Source organism: Camellia sinensis, chromosome 10 (genome assembly GCF_055761805.1).
Source record: "Camellia sinensis isolate YWXY chromosome 10, ASM5576180v1, whole genome shotgun sequence".
Taxonomy (NCBI): domain Eukaryota; kingdom Viridiplantae; phylum Streptophyta; class Magnoliopsida; order Ericales; family Theaceae; genus Camellia; species Camellia sinensis.
In genome coordinates, this window is record NC_138970.1 from 162,359,867 (window position 1) to 162,381,728 (window position 21,862).

Below are 21,862 nucleotides of genomic sequence, written 5' to 3' on the forward strand. Positions count from 1 at the left end.
ATTCCACAAGATCCAACTCTCTTTTGTGGGTCTGTGAGATTCAATCTAGACCCCTTATCAGAACACACTGATCAGGAAATATGGGAGGTAAGGTTTCTAGATCTTACTAGAGCTAAAAGACCAAATTTTGACTGTTCAACTACCACCAAAAAAAAGAAAAAAAGGGTCATAAAACTACTATTCTAAGTGGTTATACATGTTCTTGAATTGTTATACTAATTAGCTGTGGATCAGAAATACCAATCACTAATTGTGAAGTGTAAATGGCATGCAAAAATTAGAAAAGAGCCAGAGAAATTTGTGCAGTGAGAGAATTTCTCTGGTTTGAATCCAAAGAATTTCTCTAGAGAGAAGTTCAATTTTCTCTGGAGAGAATTTCTCTGAGATTGAAATTTCTCTGGACCAATTTTCTCTAGATTGATGTTGAGGGACCTTAGACATCATGAAAATATTTGATGTCCTTTATACTATGAAATCATAATATCAGGGACCTTAAAAAAAATACCCCTAAATGTTTTTGTTATAAAAAATATCATTATTATATTTTTTGCAAAGAAATTGGACATTTGTGATGAATTATTATTATTTTGAAACAAATAATTTAGCAAAAATGCAAGAGACTTCAAAAATTCTACCAAATGTCTCACATGGATGTGGGACCCACACAAAATAAGTTCTATGTGGATCCCACACCCATGTGGGTCTCATTTGGGTCCTATTCATGTAGGTCTCACACCCATGTGGGTCCCATTTGGTTGAATTTTTAGAATCTCTAGTATTACTCAAAATTTAAGGAGAAAAGTTAGGGATCATGAAAATTTTTTCATGAAAATGATCATGAAAGAGTTATGATCCTTGGATTACCTTGATTAGTGTGTGGTGTTTTTATTCTAAGTGTAATGCAAGGGTCACAAAGCTTTCATGATTATTTTCATGAAAGGTTTTTCATGATACCTAGCATTGCTGAAATTTAAGCTAGGTTTGGCATCTTAAAAAAAAACTAAAAAGTCAAAAAGTCACTATCTTATTTAAGTCACATCACTTCTGTACCACATTGCTTCAAACCCAACCCGTATTTCATAAAAAGTCAAAAAGAACATCCCAAACATATTTATTAGCGACATTTTAAAAATTTTGTAGCTACAAGTTTTGTTTTTAACTTTTTGAGATGATTTTTTAACTACTATTTTGGTGATAGTAGAAATTGATTTTCAAATATTTTTTTTAACAAAATTTTCTTTTTTAAAGATAAAAAAATTGATTCCTAATAGTGCTATTTTTCAAGACACTCTATTAAAGCAACATTTTAAGGGCCCTTCCAAACCGTAGATAGGATTTTGTCCATTGAGGATAGGAATGGCAATGGGATGGGGCGGGGCGGGGCTAGGGATCACCCTCCCCGTCCCCGATCCCCGATGGTAAGAATGTCCCCGTCCTCGGCCCCGATCCCTGACGGGGAACTTATTACTATCCCCATCCCCGTCTCCTAACGGGGATCAGGTTTCCCTGACCCCGAAAATTCCCCGGATTATAAAAAAAAAAAAAAAAAAAACAACAACAACAAAACAAAACAGTAGCAACAACAACAACGATTCAAACATCATTAACAACAATATCATCAAACAACATCAACAACACACAAATCTGAGTAAAGAAAGATAGATTTAAGTAGAGAGAGAGATAGATCTAAGCTGCAATCTAACATATATATATATATATATTAATGTGTGTGTATATATAACACATAGAGAAAGAGAGGCGGAAAGAGTCGAGCGGCAGAGGAGATCGCGGAGGAGGGTGGCGAAGGAGATTGGCGGAGGAGGGCGGTACATGATACCTAGCATTGTTGAAATTTAAGCTAGGTTTGGCATTTTAAAAAAAAAACTAAAAAGTCAAAAAGTCACTATCTTATTTAAGTCACTTCATCTTATTTAAGTCACATCACTTCTGTACCACATTACTTCAAACCCAACCCGTATTTCATAAAAAGTCAAAAAGAACATCCCAAACATATTTATTAGCGACATTTTAAAAATTTTGTAGCTACAAGTTTTGTTTTTAACTTTTTGAGATGATTTTTTAACTACTATTTTGGTGATAGCAGAAATTGATTTTCAAATATTTTTTTTAACAAAATTTTCTTTTTTAAAGATAAAAAAATTGATTCCTAATAGTGCTATTTTTCAAGACACTCTATTAAAGCAACATTTTAAGGGCCCTTCCAAACCGTAGATAGGATTTTGTCCATTGAGGATAGGAATGGCAATGGGGCGGGGCGGGGCTAGGGATCACCCTCCCCGTCCCCGATCCCCGATAGTAAGAATGTCCCTGTCCTCGGCCCCGATCCCCGACGGGGAACTTATTACTATCCCCGTCCCCGTCTCCTAACGGGGATCGGGTTTCCCTGACCCCAAAAATTCCTCAGATTATAAAAAAAAAAAAAAACAACAACAACAACGACAACAACAAAACAAAACAGTAGCAACAACAACAACGATTCAAACATCATCAACAACAATATCATCAAACAACATCAACAACACACAAATCTGAGTAAAGAAAGATAGATCTAAGTAGAGAGAGAGATAGATCTGAGCTGCAATCTAATATATATATATATATATTAATGTGTGTGTATATATAACACATAGAGAAAGAGAGGCGGAAAGAGTCGGGCGGCGGAGGAGATCGCGGAGGAGGGCGGCGAAGGAGATCGGCAGAGGAGGGCGGTGGTGGAGCGGCGCTCTGAGATCGGCGGAGGAGGGCGGTAAAGGAGATCGGCGGAGCAGCTCTTCTCTCGGCAGAGGAGATCGACGAAGATAGACTCTCTTCTCTCTCTCTCTCCTCATTTTTCTCACGCGAAATGAAGCCGTGTGTGAGTGTGATTGTGTGAGGGAGCATAGCAGCCGACACACAAATATATATAGACAGGGGTAGAATTGTAATTTTATTTCGGGGGAAAAACGGGGCGGGGGTCGGGGCCGGGGCCGGGGCCAGGGCCCCCAATTAGGGATGTCAATCTAAAACTGGCACGACGGTGACCCGACCCCCCGACCCCGAATTGAGCGGTTATTCCCCGAAAAATATCCTCAACGGGCCAAGGATGGTATTCAAAAAATATATAATTTCCTTGTATAATTTCATTTCTTACCTTTTTTTAAAAATAAATCTGATCTCATAAATTATATCTAATCTGATTTCTTGTTTTATTTTCTCACTCTAGATGCAACATAATGAGACTCATATTAACAAATATACATGAAACCCATTTATTTATCTCTAACAGTAAAAGAGTGAGATAAGAAACAAGATTATATATTGCATTTTTTTTTTTTGAAATTACAACACTACAAATACAATATATTTAGCTGCAACAAACCTATTGATTTTTTTATCCAAAAAAAAAAAAGAATTTATAAATAAATTAAGATATCCCCAAGTACATACAAATAAGAAGAAAAGAGAAGGGATGAGAGAAGAAGAAAAACAATCAGAGCAATCCTGACAAGGAGTCAACAAAGCATTGCAAAAGAATGGTTTAAAATTAAGTTGAGAGAATTTGAGAAGCCTGTGAGATCTATCATGATTTTTATTTTAATAATTTGATTCGTTCATTTGTAGGGCCTTTAATATATATTATTTAGAAAAAAAATTAGGTTTTTTTTAATGATTGTAACATTTTCATTTTATCATATTTGCTTCTGAAAAATAAACTACACTTATGTTTTTGAAAATAAAATATTTATTTTTGTAGAGATAAATACAATAAAATAAAAATGATACGATTATTGGATTGATCCATTTTTTATTTTTATTTTTTTGAATGAATACAATTCACAAAGGGTCCTACAAAATGAATGGTTTAATAAATAAAAAACGAGACATGTGGTGGGCTCCACAAGCTCCTTAAGTTCTCCTAAGTTTAGATTTAAATTTGAAACAAGTTAATCTCAAAAAAAAAAAAAAAAAAACACAACCGACTGCATTTGTAAGATTAGCATTTCTAAGATTGAATTATGTATCCTATCTCATGTTTATATTAACTTGATTATAAGATATAATTAGTAGTCGAAACCTATGCTTAATCTTCTATTTTGTATCACATTCCCTCTTAGAATTGAATTGTAAGGGAGATACTATGTTCGGACCTCAATTTTTCTAACCAATCATCAAAATTATATATTTTATTAAATTATTAGTCTAATCCTATGATCATATCTATCCAAACAAACCTGGGATATTTTTTGTCTTTATTTGACCCATGGGAATGGATTACCAAGTGATTTATTTGGAGCATTTAGATTTGTTCCCACTGAGTAGTGTGTGGAGGTGCCATCCAGCCGCAAGGATTAAAATATCACTACAAAAAAATTGACTTTTTGCGACGGTAAAATACCGTCGCTAATACTCCTAATGCCGTCGCTAATACTTTTTGAGACGGCAAAATGACTTTTTGCGACGGCAAGAGGGGGGTCGCAACTGCAGGGGTTGCAAAAGAGTTTTTGCGACGGTAAGTGCCGTCGCTAATGTTTTGCGACGGCATTTTTTGCCTTTTTGCGACGGCACCGTGCAGTCGCTAATAACGTTTGAAATGTCTTGACTTTTTTGCGACGGCCCTATTTTACCGTCGCTAAAAATGTTATTTGAGACGGTAAAAAATACCGTCGCCAATAATCCTTTTTTAAAAAAAAAAAACTACTTTTTGCGACGGTGTGATGCCGTCGCAAAAAATATTAAAAAATAATAAAATTTCTATTTTAAATAATAAAATTTCTATTTTTTGCGACAGTATAATGCCGTCGCAAAAAGTAAAACCTGTAACAAAATTAATAAAAATATTAAAATTTTCTATTTTTTCCGACGGTGGTGCCGTCTCTCTCTCTAAGAGCTGATTATTTACATTCTATTCACAAAAACATCATAACAAAAAATAAAAATAAAAATTTAAATTGATCAAACCATCAAATTTAATATTTTAGAAAGAACAATTAAACTATACATGTTCATAAAAGCATATTTAAATTATAAAATTCACCCAAATCCTAAAAAAAAATAAAATAATAAAATAAAATCTAAAATTCACCAATCAGCACATTGGAAGATTCTCAAAGGGCTCCTTTCCCAATTTGATATGCCCTCAAAAGCATGTCCCGGAAGATTCTCAAAGGGCTCCTTCCAAGGATCATTCTCAGCCAAATCATAAGTAGCTCCACAGATTGCACTTTTATTGGGTCCACAAGGTCTCTTTGAAGTAAGCCTATTATATGCCGTGTTCAGCTGTCACAATAAAAAACCAGCCTTAACTAAAATCACTACAACAAATTTGGGATTTAAAGACGAAACAAATTTGTCCCAAAATGTATATATTTCGTCACCCAAAGTAATTACGACGAACATTTTTCGTCACCCGTTTTGTCGCCAAAGGGTCGTCGCTAAAGGGTCTTAGAGACGAAAAAAAAATTTCGTCATTGAAAATGATAAATTTATGACGAATTTTTTTGTCTCCAATACACTTTGTTGGGAACATACTTGTAAGTAATTAGCGACAAAATATTTTGTCATTAAAGGAGAAATTAGAGACAAAAGTATTTCATCATAAATATAAGAAATAGAGACGAAATAACTTTGTCACGTTTAATATAAATGAAGACGAAAATTTTTTGTCAAAGAAGCTACCAATAGAGACAAAAACAAATTCATCATTAAAAATGAAAAATTTGTAACGAATTTTTTTGTCTCCAATACACTCTGTTGGGAACATACTTGTAAGTAATTAGCGACAAAATATTTTGTCATTAAATGAATAAATTAAAGACAAAAGTATTTTGTCATAAATATAAAAAATAGAGATGAAATAATTTTGTCACGTTTAATATAAACGAAGACAAAAAAAAATTTGTCTAAGAAGCTACCAATAGAGACAAAAACAAATTCATCATTAAAAATGATAAATTTGTAACGAATTTTTTTGTCTCCAATACATTCTGTTAGGAACATACTTGGAAGTAATTAGCGACAAAATATTTTGTCATTTAAAGAGAAATTAGAGACAAAAGTATTGTCATAAAAATAAGAAATGGAGACAAAATAATTTTGTCACGTTTAATATAAACGAAAACAAAAAATTTTTGTCAAAGAAGCTACCAATAGAGACAAAAATAAATTCGTCATTAAAAATAATGAAATAATGTCAAAAAAAATTCGTCACACATTGGGGGTAATAGTGACAAAATGTGACAATATTTTTTGTCATGACATTCATTTAGCGACGAAATAAAGAATTCATGACAAAATTAATCCTCCACCTAAGCTAAATAAGAGAAAAAAACCTTCTTTAAAGATGAAAAATTTTGTCAATAATTTCATAATATTTTTTTCCACATTATATACCTATTTTATCAAAATCTAAATTTTAGTTCAACAAATATGACTCTATTCATGTTAAAACCTGTTGAATATAACAATTCCATCGCAACTTAACCTAACATGTTATCAACACATTTACGAATTAACAAAATGAAGATATCCATTCATCATTACAAATAATTTCATCCTAATACAATAAAATAGTGAAATATCCACAAAATATCCAAAAGTTATAACTTGTTCAATTCTACCAAAAATCCAACAATAACTTGTGCAACTCCAAAAAGTATGTGTATCCTTATCAAACAAAAATGAACATTCAAGCAAATTACATCATTGTTGCGCGTCAAAAATGCCACTCTAATCGAATCTGCAAAAAAATAAATTAAAAGTTTTAGTAATTAATCAATTATACAAAAGATTAAAAACATTAGTAACTCATCAATTTACAATTAGATCAATTATACAATTTATCCCTGTAACAAACTTTTTTTGAGATTATGAGAACAAAAAATTAATTTTAAAGCTAATTCACAAATAGTGCATCCCATTAATGTGTCGTAAGTTCATACAATTTATATTGATCCCTCCCAAGGTGCATCCCATTAATGTGTAATAGCTTACCGCTCAGGTGCTAAAGCTGAGTTATCATCACCACTGGAGAAAGGAAGAAGATCAATGAGTGTGGATGGGGGTTGACAAGACAGAGAGTTCAGCAATGAAGATACTAGGAGAATATGGAAAATTCAATGGGGGATTCGAGTAAAAAATAATTTGGAAGATAAATAAAACAAATTGTATTGTTTGATGATTTACCATTGAATTCATCATTGGTTTCAGTTTCAAACTGTTCCCATTCCTTCCACCCACGTATCTGCATGTAAGAAAACCTTGGAATAAAGTATAAAGTATAGATCACACCGTGCACAAATTGAATATCAAGATAGAAGGCTGTGAAAATGGGCTAAAAATATAATATAATCTGTCCCAAGGTAACTCTTAAGCCCCTCGGCTAATCCATATAATGAAAGAACTTTCAAGTAATAAAACAGAAAAACTAAAAGCAATCAATTATATACACGCACCTTCAATCTCCCAAGTGTCATTGTTATGGCACTGTATATAACATGAAAGACGGCCAAAAAGAATATGAAGATGTGCAACTGATGTAACCCATGGATAGATATAAGTGGCACGTACCTCTATTGATAGGAATTGTATTAGTATTTCTTGAATAAGTATTCGTCGTGCTTCAAATCAAATAGGGAGCACAGTTAGTCAGCAGAGTATAGAAATCAACTATGTCAATTGAAGGCTTCACATATAATTTGAGAATATGATTCAGAAGAATGACCAAAAGCATGAATTCTGAAAATTAAACAAAATCAAGCAAACAAACAAAACAAATTCGTTTTTAAATAATAATAAAAAAATGCCTGAGAAATGAAAAACTTGATGGACTCAAGCATATTATCAACATATCAGGCATGCAACAAAAATCATTTCTGGATTTGGAGGTATTACTACCACAAACAGCACCAATACGACTATATGCAAACAAGCACCTTAATAAAAAAAATTCGAGTCATGATTCGTGAATTTAAGCTAGAATCAGCAGATCTGTGAATTCATCCTATGTTCATTAAGCTGATTCAAGCTAAAAATTGATTGTTTGAAAACTCATCTGAACTATCCATAGTCTGTGAATGGGATTTATAGATGATTTTCCTACAGAAAATGGTAGTGTTGAGATGTTCTGCAAGGGTCTCTCCCTCCCCAATTGAGTAAAGGGGAACAAATTTGGCTGAGGATGTGGGAGATGAAGGAAAGAGGAGAAAAGAAAATGGAACATACAATGGTAGATCTGCAATTAAACCCTCTTTATTTGGCTGAGGATGTGGGAGATGAAGGAAAGAGGAGAAAAGAAAATGGAATATACAATCGTGGATCTACAATTAAACCCTCTTTATGTTGCGGAGCAAACCACACACACAAACAATAGCAAAATAAACAATCACAAACAAAGAAACACGACACAGAGATTCACGTGGTTCAATAAGATTGCCTACGTCCACAGCTCACAGCAGTTCCACTATAATGAAATAAGAAAAAGGTACAACATGGATGCTGTGAAGGCAGCAATATATATTTCAGGCTTTACATCAAGAAAGTACCGGAATACCCTTCGTACAATTTGCTTGGATTCCTGTCCACTTTAATTCCCCATTTTTATGAAATGAGAGCATGGCTAGCTCAGTTTTTTCCTATGCATAAGTTATAACTAAACATATAAACCTTTCATTGCACCAAAACAAGCAGAACAAAATTTAGATTTAAATCATCTACAGAACAAGACACTTACTTTCTTGCACCCTTTAGCAGGTTCACCACCAGCTAAAATTCTATGGTCATTCCATAGAAGCCTCCTATGGTGATCTGGCTCCTCCTTAGGGGCAGGTTCATGCTCTGGTTCAAGATGGTGGCCACCATGATGTTTTATGGGACACGGCAACATTGTATCTGCAAGCTTCGTGGGTATACAAACGTTGGCAATGTAGATTTGCCCAAATGTCAGGAGTAGGGAAATGAATCCTAGAACCATAAGCTCTGCAAAATTTAATCAAAAATGCAAAATTTAATCAAAAACAAAAAACAAGGGTCGCTAAGAACTGGAGAAACACTTGAAAATTTCAATTGCATAAGTGTTTTTGTACTTACCGCCTTTAATCTTCTCGAGAGCTTCCAGCATAGGTTCCTTTCGTCTTTTCCTAAACCACTGAAACAAAACAGTGTTTCTTATAACAATAAGACCCATGAAGAAACTAAAAGCAGCGATGAAACAGAAAATAAATAAATAATCCACCAAAACAAAATTTGTTTTTATAGTTTTGGTTTCTTATGGATATCATTTTCAAGAGAAGAAACAGTAAAATAGGTAAAAGAGAAGGCAAACAGAATGAAAACAATTTTTACCCAAGTCCTTGATAATCTATTAAATAAAAAGATAAAAAATACAAGTTTTTTATTTTTTATTTTATTGTTTTCATTGTTTCTTATGGATATCATTTTGGAAAGAAGAAACAGTAAAATAGGGAAAAGAGAAAGCAAACGGAACGAAAGCAGTTTTTACCCAAGTCTTAGGTTTGTAATCTATAAAGAAAATTTTTAAATTTTAAAAATTAAAAAAAGAATAATTCAAACAAATAAAAAATAACAAAAAATGGTATTCTCAAGAAATGCCTTCTGCTACTTTCTTTCTTTCTGCGCCCCTTATTTCTTGTTTTGTTTTTGTTTAGGTTCAATTTCAACAGCCCCAAAACAGAAAAAAGACAACCAGAACCCCACAAACTTATCTAACCAAAATAATTGTGATGCATCCAACATAAATATTTATATATATATATATATATTGACTCCTAAGATTGAAGATTGTAATTTTGGGTGATTAATTTAACTGTTGTCATCCTCAAAAGGGCATATATTATTGAAAAAATTACAAAAGAAAAATACAGAGAATAAGTTAAGATTGTTTAAACTGTTGACCTCTGCTTCAAGAAGCTGTACTTTGGATTTAGAAAATGGGACACTCTGAATATCCTGTAAAGGATAATGAACCTGTAGTTCATTTATGTCAATAAGATTTAAATCAACTAATTATAAGTCAAAAATAAAGTAACAGTTTACAGAAATAAATAAATAAATAATACATCTGAGATATAAATAAATAAATAAATAAGTCAAAAATCCTTCTGATCTCCATAGCAAATTAGAACAAACCCATCAAACTTTTCAGTGTTTTAATCAGAAAAAAAAAGGTAGCAAATTAGAACAAACCCATCAAACTTTTCAATGTTTTAATCAGAAAAAAATCAAAAAAAATGCAAAATTTACAGTTCCTTTTGGGAAAAACACAACAGATTTGTTCTTTTGAAGAAGCTTTCTATCAAAACCACCTTCATATTTCTAGTATTATTTTATATCATTCTTTCTTATGAACTAAACAGAAAATCATATACATATATAGAAGAGTAAGAGCATATATGTATATGTTACCAAGTGAAGTTCCATCAAAGCCATAGAGCTCATTCATTATCGTCGACTTCCCTACCCTAGGCAGTCCGATCACCCCAATCACCGTGAAATCAGTATTATCCGTCAGAAACTATAATCAATCTCAAATTTCTCAGATTTTTACAGAAATATAAAACCCTAGAATTGGAAAGAGAACTATTAGTCTATGAAGTAACCTAGCCAGTCTCTATACATTCAGATGAGTTGAGAGAGAGAGAGAGAGAGATTACGAGAAGGATGCGATCGGTGTAGAAGTCCCAGGAATCAAAAATTAGGTTGAGAGAAGCGACGGAGGGGAGACGAGAGAGGATGGAGACGGAATCGTCATCGGTGAAGGCTCCATGGAACCCAAGAATTGGTGGCCGCTCTTCTCCAGCGTTGCCACGATCTCCGCCAGTCGAGGTGGATCGAAGCACCCTACGCTTCCGAGGCAGACGAACACCACCGTCTCACCCTACTCTTCCCCATTCAGGCATCGCCGATGAGGTTAGGGTAGTGAGACACAGTGATGAGGCTTTGGAGAGTGGTAGAGGAGCTCAAGGTTAGGGTTTCCATGAAGGCTCAGGTTGAGATGAAAATCTGTGAGACTGAGACAATGATCTGCGAGGCTGAGACGGTTTGGACAGAGAGAGAGAGAGAGTGTGACATACAAGTGTTTAGAAAGAGAGCTACGCCCAATTCGAAGAGTGTTTCATTCGAAGATTGTTTCATTTTACCATTTGGCGCCAAAGAATTTCATTTTGGCGCCTATATTTATTTTGGGTGATTATTGAGACCCCTCCAATCACCACCTTACACACACGTGGCGGATGGTGATTGGAGGAGAAGGAAAAAAAAAAAAGTGATCAATTAGGTGAAGAGAAGGTTAAGGGGGTGGGAAAAAAATAGCGTCCAAGTCATTATTGATTTATTTTGATCATATTATTTAGACATAAATTGCGTTTCATGAAAAATAAAATATTTTTAACAGTTAGAATATGTGCGTCATGGAAAGTGTATTTTCTAATGACTGATTTTTTGTGCGTCGTAAAAAGTGCAATATTTTTAATGGCTGACTTTTTGTGCGCTGTGAAATATTCAATATTTTTAACAGCTAGTGTATGTGTGTCGTGCATAGTTGATGTATTAACGGCATGCCATATGCACGTCATAGAAAGTTTTATTATTTACGGCTAACATCGCAAGCTGTAAAAAAATCATCATTATTAGCATTTACGACCTACTCAATAGACACGCCGTAGTTGAGAAATTATTTACGACATGCAAAAAAAGTAAGTCGTAAAAGTGAGAAACCACAGCTTGTATTTACTGTATGTCATTAATGTGGAGCCGTAAAAACTCTGTTTTGTTTTAGTGCCATCTCCTTCTCCCTCTGTCTCTCTTTCTCTCTATGTGCCTTTTGATGAACCCTAGCCTTCTACTTTCCTTTTAATTAGAAGCAGCCAAAGAGTTAAGGGTGTGTTTGGTAACGTTTACGTTTTCAGTTTATATTTATAAAAATTTTATAAACTGGTTTTTGTTTATTTTTAGAAAAACATAAACTACAAACACGTTTGGTAATTGACAAAATGTTTTAAAAAATTTAAAAATATAAAAAAGAGTGAGAAATGGCAAGTGGTGGCAAGTGGCGACAGAAGACGGTGGTGGAAAGTGGTGACGGTGGGTGGCGGTGGTGGGTGGGTGGCTGACGGTGGCGGGTGGTGGGTGGTAGCGAGTGGGTAGTGGGTGGTAGTGGCAAGTGGGTGGCGGGTGGTGATGGGTGATGGCGGGTGGGTGGTAGTGGCGGATAGGTGGCGAGTGGTGGTGGTGGTGGGTGGGTGGATGACAGTGGCAAGTGGTGGGTGGTAGCGAGTGGGTGGTAGTGGTGGCGGCGGCGATGGCGGGTGGTGGGTAGCAGTGGCAGGTGGGTGGCGAATGGCGGGTGGTGGCGGGTGGGTGTGAGTGGTAATGGTGGGTGGGTGGGTGACGGCAGTGGGTGGTAGGTGGTAGCGAGTGGGTGGTGGCAGGTGGCGAGTGGTGGTGGGTGGTGGCGAGTAGGTGGCAGATGGTGGTGGATAGTAGGGGTAGGTGGCGGGTGGTGGTGGTGGTGGGTGGGCGGGTGGGTGACGATGGTATGTGGTAGGTGGTAGCGAGTGGGTGGTGGTGCTGGTGCTGGTGCTAGTGGAGTTGGGCAGTGGGTGGTGGTGGCAGGTGGGTGGTGGGTGATGGTGGTGGTGGTGCTGGTACTGGTGTTGGTAGGTGGTGGTGGTGGGTGAGTGGGTGGGTGGTGGTGACATGTGGTGGATGGTGGAGGCAGGTGGCTGGTGAGTGGTGGCGGCAAGTAGGTGGCGGGTGGTGAGTGGTGGCGGGTGGATAGCAGGTGGGTGGTGGGTGGTAGTAGTGGTGGTGGCGAGGGGTGGGTGGTGATGGCGAGTGGGTGGCAGGTGGGGGGTGGGTGGTAGTAGCAGATAGGTGGTGAGTAGTGGTGGTGGCGGTGGTGGGAGGTGGGTGGTGGGTGGTGGTGGCGGAAGACGGCGGTGGAAAATGGTGGCAGGTGGTGACTAGTGTTGGGTGGTAAAAAAAAAAAAAACTCAAAACTCAAAACGGAAACACATTTTTTGTGTTTTTATTTTTTGGCCAAATTTATAAACTGAAACCACTGATTTATAAATCAAAAATTTTATCAAACAAGTTTTTATTTGAGTTTTTTAAATTTTTGTAAATATAAACAGAAAACTGAAAACGTAAAAGTGTTACCAAACGACACCTAAATGTATTTTGAATTTTTTTTTAATTTTATAATTTGTGTTTTGGTGTTGGGGCTTTTTTTTTTTTTTTAAAAAAAATAACTTGGGAATTGTATATCTTCTTTTTTTTTTTATTGATAGATATATCTTCTTCTTTTTTTTTTTTTTTGTGTGTGGTTTCTATTCGGGTATTTTTTTTTCAATTTATTTAAGATGGAGTTGTGAGTATCTTTTTTTTAAAATTTAATTTATCTTTGATTTTCATTTGTTTTTAATTATTATTATTTAGGTAAGTTATGATGTGAGTTAGATATGTGATAGACATGTAAGTTTTATTGATTTAAAGTTTATTTAGATAAACTTTAAAGATTTTTTTTTTAGTTTTTTAGTTTTTTTGGTTATGTTATAATGTAATATATAAAATATAGGTAGATATCTACAACTTTAAAATAAAATATTATCTGATTTTTTGGAGAAGAGAAAATGAATGCAAGTTTTAATATTTTTTTTTGAAAATTTGTGAGATAGATTAGGAGGGAGAGATTATGAAATATTTTTGTTATTAAATAAATAAATTAGTCAATAGTTTTTTTTAATCTATTTTGTAAATTAAAAATCAATAATTTTGGAAAATTGATTAATTTGTCCTATTAAGTGATTTAAAATTTTGATAGATATACATAAAAAAATATATATAATTATATTATTAAATCATAATTCAAATTTAGATGTTATATCTTTTTGAGATCTATAGCTAAATTCTTATATTTTTATTTTTTATTTTTGTGTGTAACCATAGTATATGGGAGAAATTGAAAAGGGTGTTGCAATAATTATGAGAGAAGTCAAAAGAGATTGTGGGTTGGGAGAAGTCAATAAATGCTGAGGTTGGGTTGGGAGAAGTCAATAAATATTGAGGTTTTTTTTTTTTTAAATCAAAAAATTAGAAAATTAGGATTAGGAGATTGAAGCTCCCAGAGCCTTGGGGTTAAAAACCCCCTTTTGCTTAATATATAGTATAGATATATATATATATATATATAGATATAGATAAATAAATAGATATAGATCGATAGATAGATAGATAGATAGATATAGATCGATAGATAGATAGATAGATAGATAGATAGATATAGATATGGCACATACCATTTATATGACACAAGGACCAAAGTACCGGGACAACTGCTGCAATTTGCTCTCATCTAAATTAAAGGGATTTAAAAAGTTAAAAAAAAAAAAGAACAAAAAATTATAATATTAAAAAATGTTCACTAAAAACAAATAGATTAAAAATTTAAAATTAATTATTGTAAACTCCATACTAAATAAGGTAATGTTTTCTATTAATTTGAAAATTAAAAAATTATTATTAATTTTTCCTCTGTTTTTTTTTTCTCACAAAAAAAAAATAGCTACATTAATTATTTTCTTTTCTTTTTTTTTTTTTTTTTTGTGGAAAGGGGTTTTGACCTGCGATTTTTCTAAAATGGGTGTTCTAGACGGAAAGGGTAGAGTTGGTTCAGACAATAAGAAAAAGTGCTTATGCAAGAGGCGCCTTCACTATGAGCAAGAATAGTCAGTTTTGCATAGGGTGCCTTCTTGTATAATAGCTTCAATACTGGTATGCATGAAGGGCTTAATACAGAGTGTCTTCTTACTTCATAGAAGAAATGGTTTACGGAGTGTCTTCTTACTTCACGACTTCAATACTTGTGAGAGAGGAGTAGGCTCAAGTGCGAGAGAGAAATGAGGGTTTGTAGGAAGTGTCTTCTTGGGTCATGACTTGAGTGTCCGTGTACATGAAAAGGAGTGATAAGGGTCAGAGTGTGTCTCTTGGGATCACGGTTTTAGTGCTCTGAAACACAAAACCATAGCATATTAATAAAGAGAAATAATTAATGAAAAAATGCTTTTGTCTTCTTAAATACAAGAACAGAGAATTTATTATTGGTGAAATATTTTTGTCTTCCACAACATAACCCTATGAGACGAAAAATATATTCATTGTGCAATCAATCAGAATTTATTAGTGACTAAATATTTTCATCTCCCACAACTTATTCTTCCAAGACAAAAATATATTTGTCGCTCATTTAATAGAAAGATGAAACGGCATCATTTGCATGATGGAGTGTTTATTGGTGACGAAACATATTCGTCTTCCATAACTTCTCATTCCTAGACAAAAATATATTTGTCGCCTAATAAATGGAAATATGCAACGACATCGTTTAATAGATAGGGAATTTATTGGTGACAAATTACGTTCGTCACAAAAAATATATATATTTTGTGACAAAAATGTTCGTATCCAATGAGCTAAAATAATTCGCGCCAAAGCAAATAAAATTGGCGCCTAAATTTTGCAGATGAAATTTTTTTTCGTCTCCTATACGTTTGAGAAAAAATAAAACAAACGACAAAATTAATATTTTATCATCTTTGGGTTAAATTTTAAGACAAAAAAAATTTCGTCACCAAATTTTGTCACAATAGCCTAGATTTCTTGTATTTTGTTTCCTTGTTTAATTATTATTATTATTTTTTTCATATTGTGGTGAGGGGTTTACTATGAGAAAGAATAATAGCTTTGCACAAAATGTCTTATTGGATAATAATGTTTGCATGCACAAACGGCGAGAATATAGGAGCTTTAGTGCGAAATAGAAGAGATGGTTTATAGAGATTATTTTCTTGAGTCACAGCTTCAATACTTGTGAGAGAGGAGACTCAAGTGCGAGATAGAAACGAGGGTTTGTAGAGGGTGTCTTTTCGGGTCACGACTTTAGTATTTGTGTGTGTGTGTGAAAGTAAGTGATTAAGGTGAGAGTGATCTCTTAGTTTCTGACGACATTTTAATAAAGATAAATAATTAGGGATAAAATATTTTCGTCTCAAACTCATATGTTCGTTGCCTAATCAACAAAAATACAAAAACAACATTGTGTGGGGATGGAGAATTTATTGGTGATGAAATATTTTCGTCTCCTTCAACTTAACCTTATGAGACGAAAATATATTCGTCGCACAATCACTCAAAATGCAACACGACACATGGAGAATTTATTAACGACGAAATATTTTCGTCTCCCAAAACATATCCTTTCGAGACAAAAATATATTTGTCGCCTAATTAACAGAAAGATAAAATGAGCATGAAGAGTTTATTGGTGACGAAATATTTTTGTCTCCCATAACTTATCCTTCCCAACCAAAAAATATATTTGTCACCAAATAAATAAGAAAATGAAACGACATCGTCTAATAAGTTTCGAATTTATTGGTGACGAATTCCTTTTGTCGCAAAAAACTTTAAAATTTGTGACAAAAATGTTCGTCTCCAATGAACTAAAATAATTGGCGCCAACAAGAAAAAAAATTGGAGCCTCTTTTTTTTCTGATGAATTTATTTTTTCGTCTCCTACAGTTTTGAGAAGAATTAAAAGAAACGACAAAAGTAATATTTGGTCATGTTTGGGTTACATTCTAAAACGAAAATAAATTTTATCACCAAATTTTAAAAATTAATTATTGAAAACTCCATACTAAACAAGATAATGTTTTCTATTAATTTTGAAAATTACAAATTTTTTATTATTTGTTTCTCTGTATTTTTTCTCACAAAAAAATAGCTACATTAATTATCTTTTTTTTTTTTTTTTTTTTTTTTTTTTGTGGAGAGAGGTTTTGACCTTTGATTTTTCTGAAATAGGTGTTCTAGACGGAAAGGGTAGAGTTGGTTCAGACAATGAGAAAAAGTGCTTGCGTTTTGCGCGAAATAGAAGAAATGGTTTATAGAGTGTCTTCTTGAGTCACGACTTCAATACTTGTGAGAGAGGAGTAGACTCAAGTGCGAGAGAGAAATGAGGGTTTGTAGAAAGTGTCTTATTGGGTCACGACTTCAAGGTCCGTGTACATGAAAATGAGTGATAAGCGTTAGAGTGTATCTCTTGGGGTCACAGTTTCAATGCTTCGAAACACAAAATCATGGCATTTTAATAAAGAGAAATGATTAGTGATAAAATATTTTTGTATCCTTCAATACCAGAACAAAGAATTTATTAGTGGTGATGAAATATTTTTGTCTTCCACAACTTAACTTTATGAGATGAAAAATGTATTCGTCACGCAATCAATTAGAATTTATTAGTGACGAAATATTTTCGTCTTCCACAACTTATTCTTCTGAAACAAAATATATTTGTCGCCTATTTAATAGAAAAATGAAATGACATTGTCTGCATGATGGAGTGTTTATTGATGACGAAATATTTTCGTCTTCCATAACTTATCCTTCCCAGACAAAAATATATTTGTCGCCTAATAAATGGAAATATGCAACGACATCGTTTAATATGTATGGAATTTATTGGCGACGAATTACGTTCGTCACAAAAAAAATTATATTTTGTGACAAAAAATGTTCGTCTCCAATGAGCTAAAATAATTCGCGCCAATGCAAATGAAATTGCCGCCTCATTTTTGCACACAAAATTTTGTTTTCGTCACCTATACTTTTGAGAAAAATTAAAACAAACGACAAAATTAATATTTCGTCATCTTTGGCTTAAATTTTAAGACAAAAAAAAAGTCGTCACCAAATTTTGTCACAATAGCCTAGATTTCTTGTATTTTTTATTGATTTTAAGCATTTGGTGACGAAATTTGGTTTTTCTCTCTAAAAATAATACATTTGGAGACGAAATTATTTCCTCTCTAAATTTTTTTACAATGGTGACGACAAATTTCATCTTCAAAATGGCGCCAAATCTTCCACCAAATTTTCCAAGGGCGGGAAATTGTTTTGTGACGAAAAATAAAATTTAGAGACGAATAAAATTTTCGTCACCTATTGTTTTATTTGATTTTAAGCATTTGGTGACGAAATTTGGTTTTCGTCTCTAAAAATAGTACAATTGGAGGCGAAATCTTATTTTCATCACTAAAACATGTATATTTGGAGACGAACTATTTTTTCGTCACGCGTTTTTGTCACCATAGACCTTTTTTGTTGTAGTGAATAATATATATATATATATATATTTATCAGGAATTTAGAACAAGGATTTTTTTTTTTTTAGATAGGGAACAAGGGATTAAGCAGTGAAATAATCACTAAATAACTAAAAAAAGTCATGCTGTACAATGCAAATCAGTTTAAACTTCATTCCAATTACCAGAAGAAGCAAAAGAAAAATAGTGAAACATATCAGCAAATTGATGGAAAACATAAATCAAGCTGGGATAGCATATTGAAGAGTTGAGAGCTTACATCTATGTCACAAAACCAAAACATGTAAGCAATTGCAACAGCAGGAGCTCTCCCCAATCCAGCTGTACAGTGCACATACACTTTTCCTTTTCCCTCTGAAATGGCCCATTCCAAAGATGAAACAGCTTTAGGTAATCCACTTCTCAAGGAATCTGGGTCAAAATCTCTTGCCTTCCAATGCATAACATAAAGATGTTAAGTCAAGTGCCCAAAAGCACCAAAAAGCCTCTCTCTCTCTCTATATATATATATATATATTATATTCAACTTGGTGTGTACATAATCTAAACACATGCTTTTAGAGAAATGAAAGGTAGAAGAGAAAGTCTAAAAGATATAGAGGTAAGGTTTACAGTTGGGTAGGTATTTATCTAATGGAAAAAGGTTGGGACCCCCTTTTGGAGGACCCCCTTTTGTTTTTTTGTTTTTCGTTTTTTTTCCCTCCTATCTCTGGCTGACATGTGTCTGTAGGGGATTGTGGGGGTCAAAACAAAAGGGGGCCTGTATCATTTCTGTTATCTAATGAGCAAGGTTTGGGGTGTTTTGGCCAGTGATAGGTTGTGGTGGCAGGCAACATGGACAGATTTGTAACGAAAAGTATAGAGTAAGAACAAGAGAGGGAGGGGAGGGAGAAGTTCAAATGGGTAATTTTGTCTTTTTCCATTTTCCATTAAAGACATTCACATTTTCAGTTTAGTTATGAGAGCAGAGGTGCAAGTGTAGGTTTTATAAGGGCAAAGGGGGTACACGTCTTTGGGCAAACTACAAGGGGTAAAATGATTTTTCACCAATTTTGAAATAAGTAATGTGATTTTTCACCACATTGGTGTTGGATATTTTTTCATGTCAAGAAGTTTCAACATACCAATTATCATCATATGTAGAGGTGATTTCCCAACATTAACAATTTATAAGCAAATAAAACTAACTTATTTGCAAAATCATTAGTATTGAAGGTGACTTGCTTACCGGCCTTCTCATGTGACGAATTTCAAGGTCTCGACATCTTTTTATTATAGACTTCAAGTCTATTTCCCAATACTCAATGTCTCTGTCCTGCTGCAAGTTAAGAATGTAGGCAACATCTTCTTCCCTTTTCAGATGATCTATGTCTTCAGGTTTCTGAGGTTGGGAGCCCACAATCAGCTTATCAGTTATCAATGTGTAGTTCATACCTGAGTTATGATGAGATTAATTAGACCACTAAAGAGACCTTAAAATACATCACAGATACTTTCCATATATAAAATGGGTAAATAACTTGGGTAGTATTTGGTTCGCTAAAATGATTTTGAACATAAATGAAAATGGCCATTCCTTGTCCTCAGTTAAAAATAGTCAATTCTCATAAATTGTGAATGATGATTGCATTTGGAATACACAGAATGTCCATTCCATTCTAGCCTTTATTTCTAGACACTGTTTTAGTTTTGTTCATGATGGAATTAAAACAATCTCAGAAATATAAATTGGGTATGAAAATGTTGATAATCTGAAACCAGATGAAGCCTAGAATGACAAAGCAAAAACAACTAAAATTAGCAAATGGTATAGATCTAATACATGTAACTAAGATGAATCAAAGTAAGTGAACATGAATCTGAATAGATTATTCAAGAAATTCACCTCATAACAAAAATGACAAAAACCCAAAATCAATTTGGACTGGAGAAGTGAAACCCACTTGATAAATCAAATTCACCATCGCAATAAAAACAAATAAATAGAATTGAAGATATAAAAAATAAAAAAGAACAGATTTAGAGGGTGAGAAAGAAACAGACCAAAATCGTAGTGATACTCATAAGGGTTTCTCATCATCTTCTTCATAGCAATGTTGTACTCTTCCATTTTGGTTGTGGGATTTTCAGATAACATACATGAAACTTTACTAGATCTAGAGGGAGTCTTAGAAGAAACCATGATGGTATTGGACATAGATTTCATGGTAGCATTGCGCACATCGTTTGGAAGTGGAGAAGGGAAGATTGATGGAGAAACGAAGCTGCTGCCAAGAGATCAAAAACCCCCCTATATACACTCACAGATGTATATATATATATATATATGTGTGTGTGTGTGTATGAAAACCCCCTATATCCGAAATCCCGACACAGAGAGAGAGAGAGATACCCTTTGAAATCGGCGGTGAGGGAAGATCGCCGGTGAGGGAGGAGTGCCGGTGAGGGGCGAGCAACCGTCAACGTCGTTTGGAGAGAGAGAGAGAGGGAGGCAGCAGCGGCGGTAAGGGAGGAGGATCGACAGTAAGGTACGAGCGACGGTGAGGGAGGATCGGGAGTGAGGGAGGATCGGCGCCGTCGTTGTGTGAAAGAGAGAGAGGAAGGCGAAACCCTAGATGGAGAGAGAGAGAGAGAGAGAGAGAGAGAGAGAGAGCAGGAGGAGAGGGACGGCTCTGTTGTGTTTGGGTTGTGTTTGTGTTGTGTGTGTTCTCAAACAAAACCCTACACACACCCACACACCCACAAATGTTATAATTAATGAATTTTTTATTAAAATAAAAAATTATTAAAATAATTTTTATAGTTGATGAATTTTCTTTTTCATTTGGTAAAGTTAAAAATTTATTTGTTTTATATTTATTTTATATTTATTTTAATGAATAAAAAATTTTTTTTTTTTTTTATTTGGTAAAAGTAGGAATAATATTTTCCATTAACAGCGGGAGGAGAGAGAGAGGGAGGCAGCAGCGGCGGTAAGGGAGGAACAGATTAGGGATTTTTTGGGTTTGAGAGATTGGGGATTTTTTTGCTTTTGGGGGCGAGGGAGCGGAAAGCTAAAAAAAGAGGGGCGGGAACAAAAAAACAAAAATATATATATATATATATATATATTTTAAGGGTCAAAAATGAAATTTAAATAACAAAATAACGCCGTCTAATTTTTTATTTTATTTTATTTTTGAGACTGGGGTTGCTATCGTCAAAAAATTTTATTTTTTGTTAAAATATATATTTTTTCTAGTTAATGAATTTTTTTAAAAAAATTTCTTTTTTTTTAGTTACGAAGATTGAAAATTTATTTGTTTCATTTTTATTTTAATGAAAAAAAAAATATTATTATTTTTTATTTGGTAGAAGTATGGGCAATATTTTAATGAAAAATATTTTAATGAAAAAAAAGGTGAAAGAGAGATGGTGGTGGTGGTGGTGGTGATAGCGAAAGAAATTAGTGGTGAAGTTGTGGTAAAAGAGATGAGTAATGAGAGAGAGAGAGAGAGAGAGAGATGAGTGAGAGACAGATAGAGGAGAGAAAACAAGAGAGAGAGACAGAAACAGAGTGATGAGCGAGAGAGAGACAAAGTGGTCGCTAAAAGTGCATTTTCTTGTAGTAGAGAGCTCAGTAAATAGAGAAGCGATGGGGGAGAGAGTGAGTAATGTAAACACAATAGGGGAGAGAGACAAAC

The 21,862-nt window shown here is 34.0% G+C and overlaps 1 protein-coding gene and 1 long non-coding RNA gene across 2 annotated transcripts; both read right to left on the reverse strand.

Annotated features, from left to right (window-relative positions):
- Positions 1 to 4,921: 4,921 nt before the first annotated feature.
- Positions 4,922 to 20,867, reverse strand: LOC114262740 (phosphoglucan phosphatase LSF2, chloroplastic). Its single transcript, XM_082892747.1, has 4 exons — positions 20,223 to 20,867; positions 19,408 to 19,613; positions 18,439 to 18,609; positions 4,922 to 5,277 (listed from the first exon to the last, which is right to left on the reverse strand). The coding sequence occupies exons 1-4, from the start codon at positions 20,383 to 20,385 to the stop codon at positions 5,080 to 5,082; spliced, it is 738 nt and encodes a 245-aa protein (XP_082748873.1). The 5' UTR covers positions 20,386 to 20,867; the 3' UTR covers positions 4,922 to 5,079.
- LOC145801772 (uncharacterized) lies at positions 8,739 to 11,075 on the reverse strand. Its single transcript, XR_014343428.1, has 3 exons — positions 10,668 to 11,075; positions 9,085 to 9,142; positions 8,739 to 8,973 (listed from the first exon to the last, which is right to left on the reverse strand). It is a non-coding gene; the product is annotated as an uncharacterized LOC145801772 (long non-coding RNA).
- Positions 20,868 to 21,862: the final 995 nt, after the last annotated feature.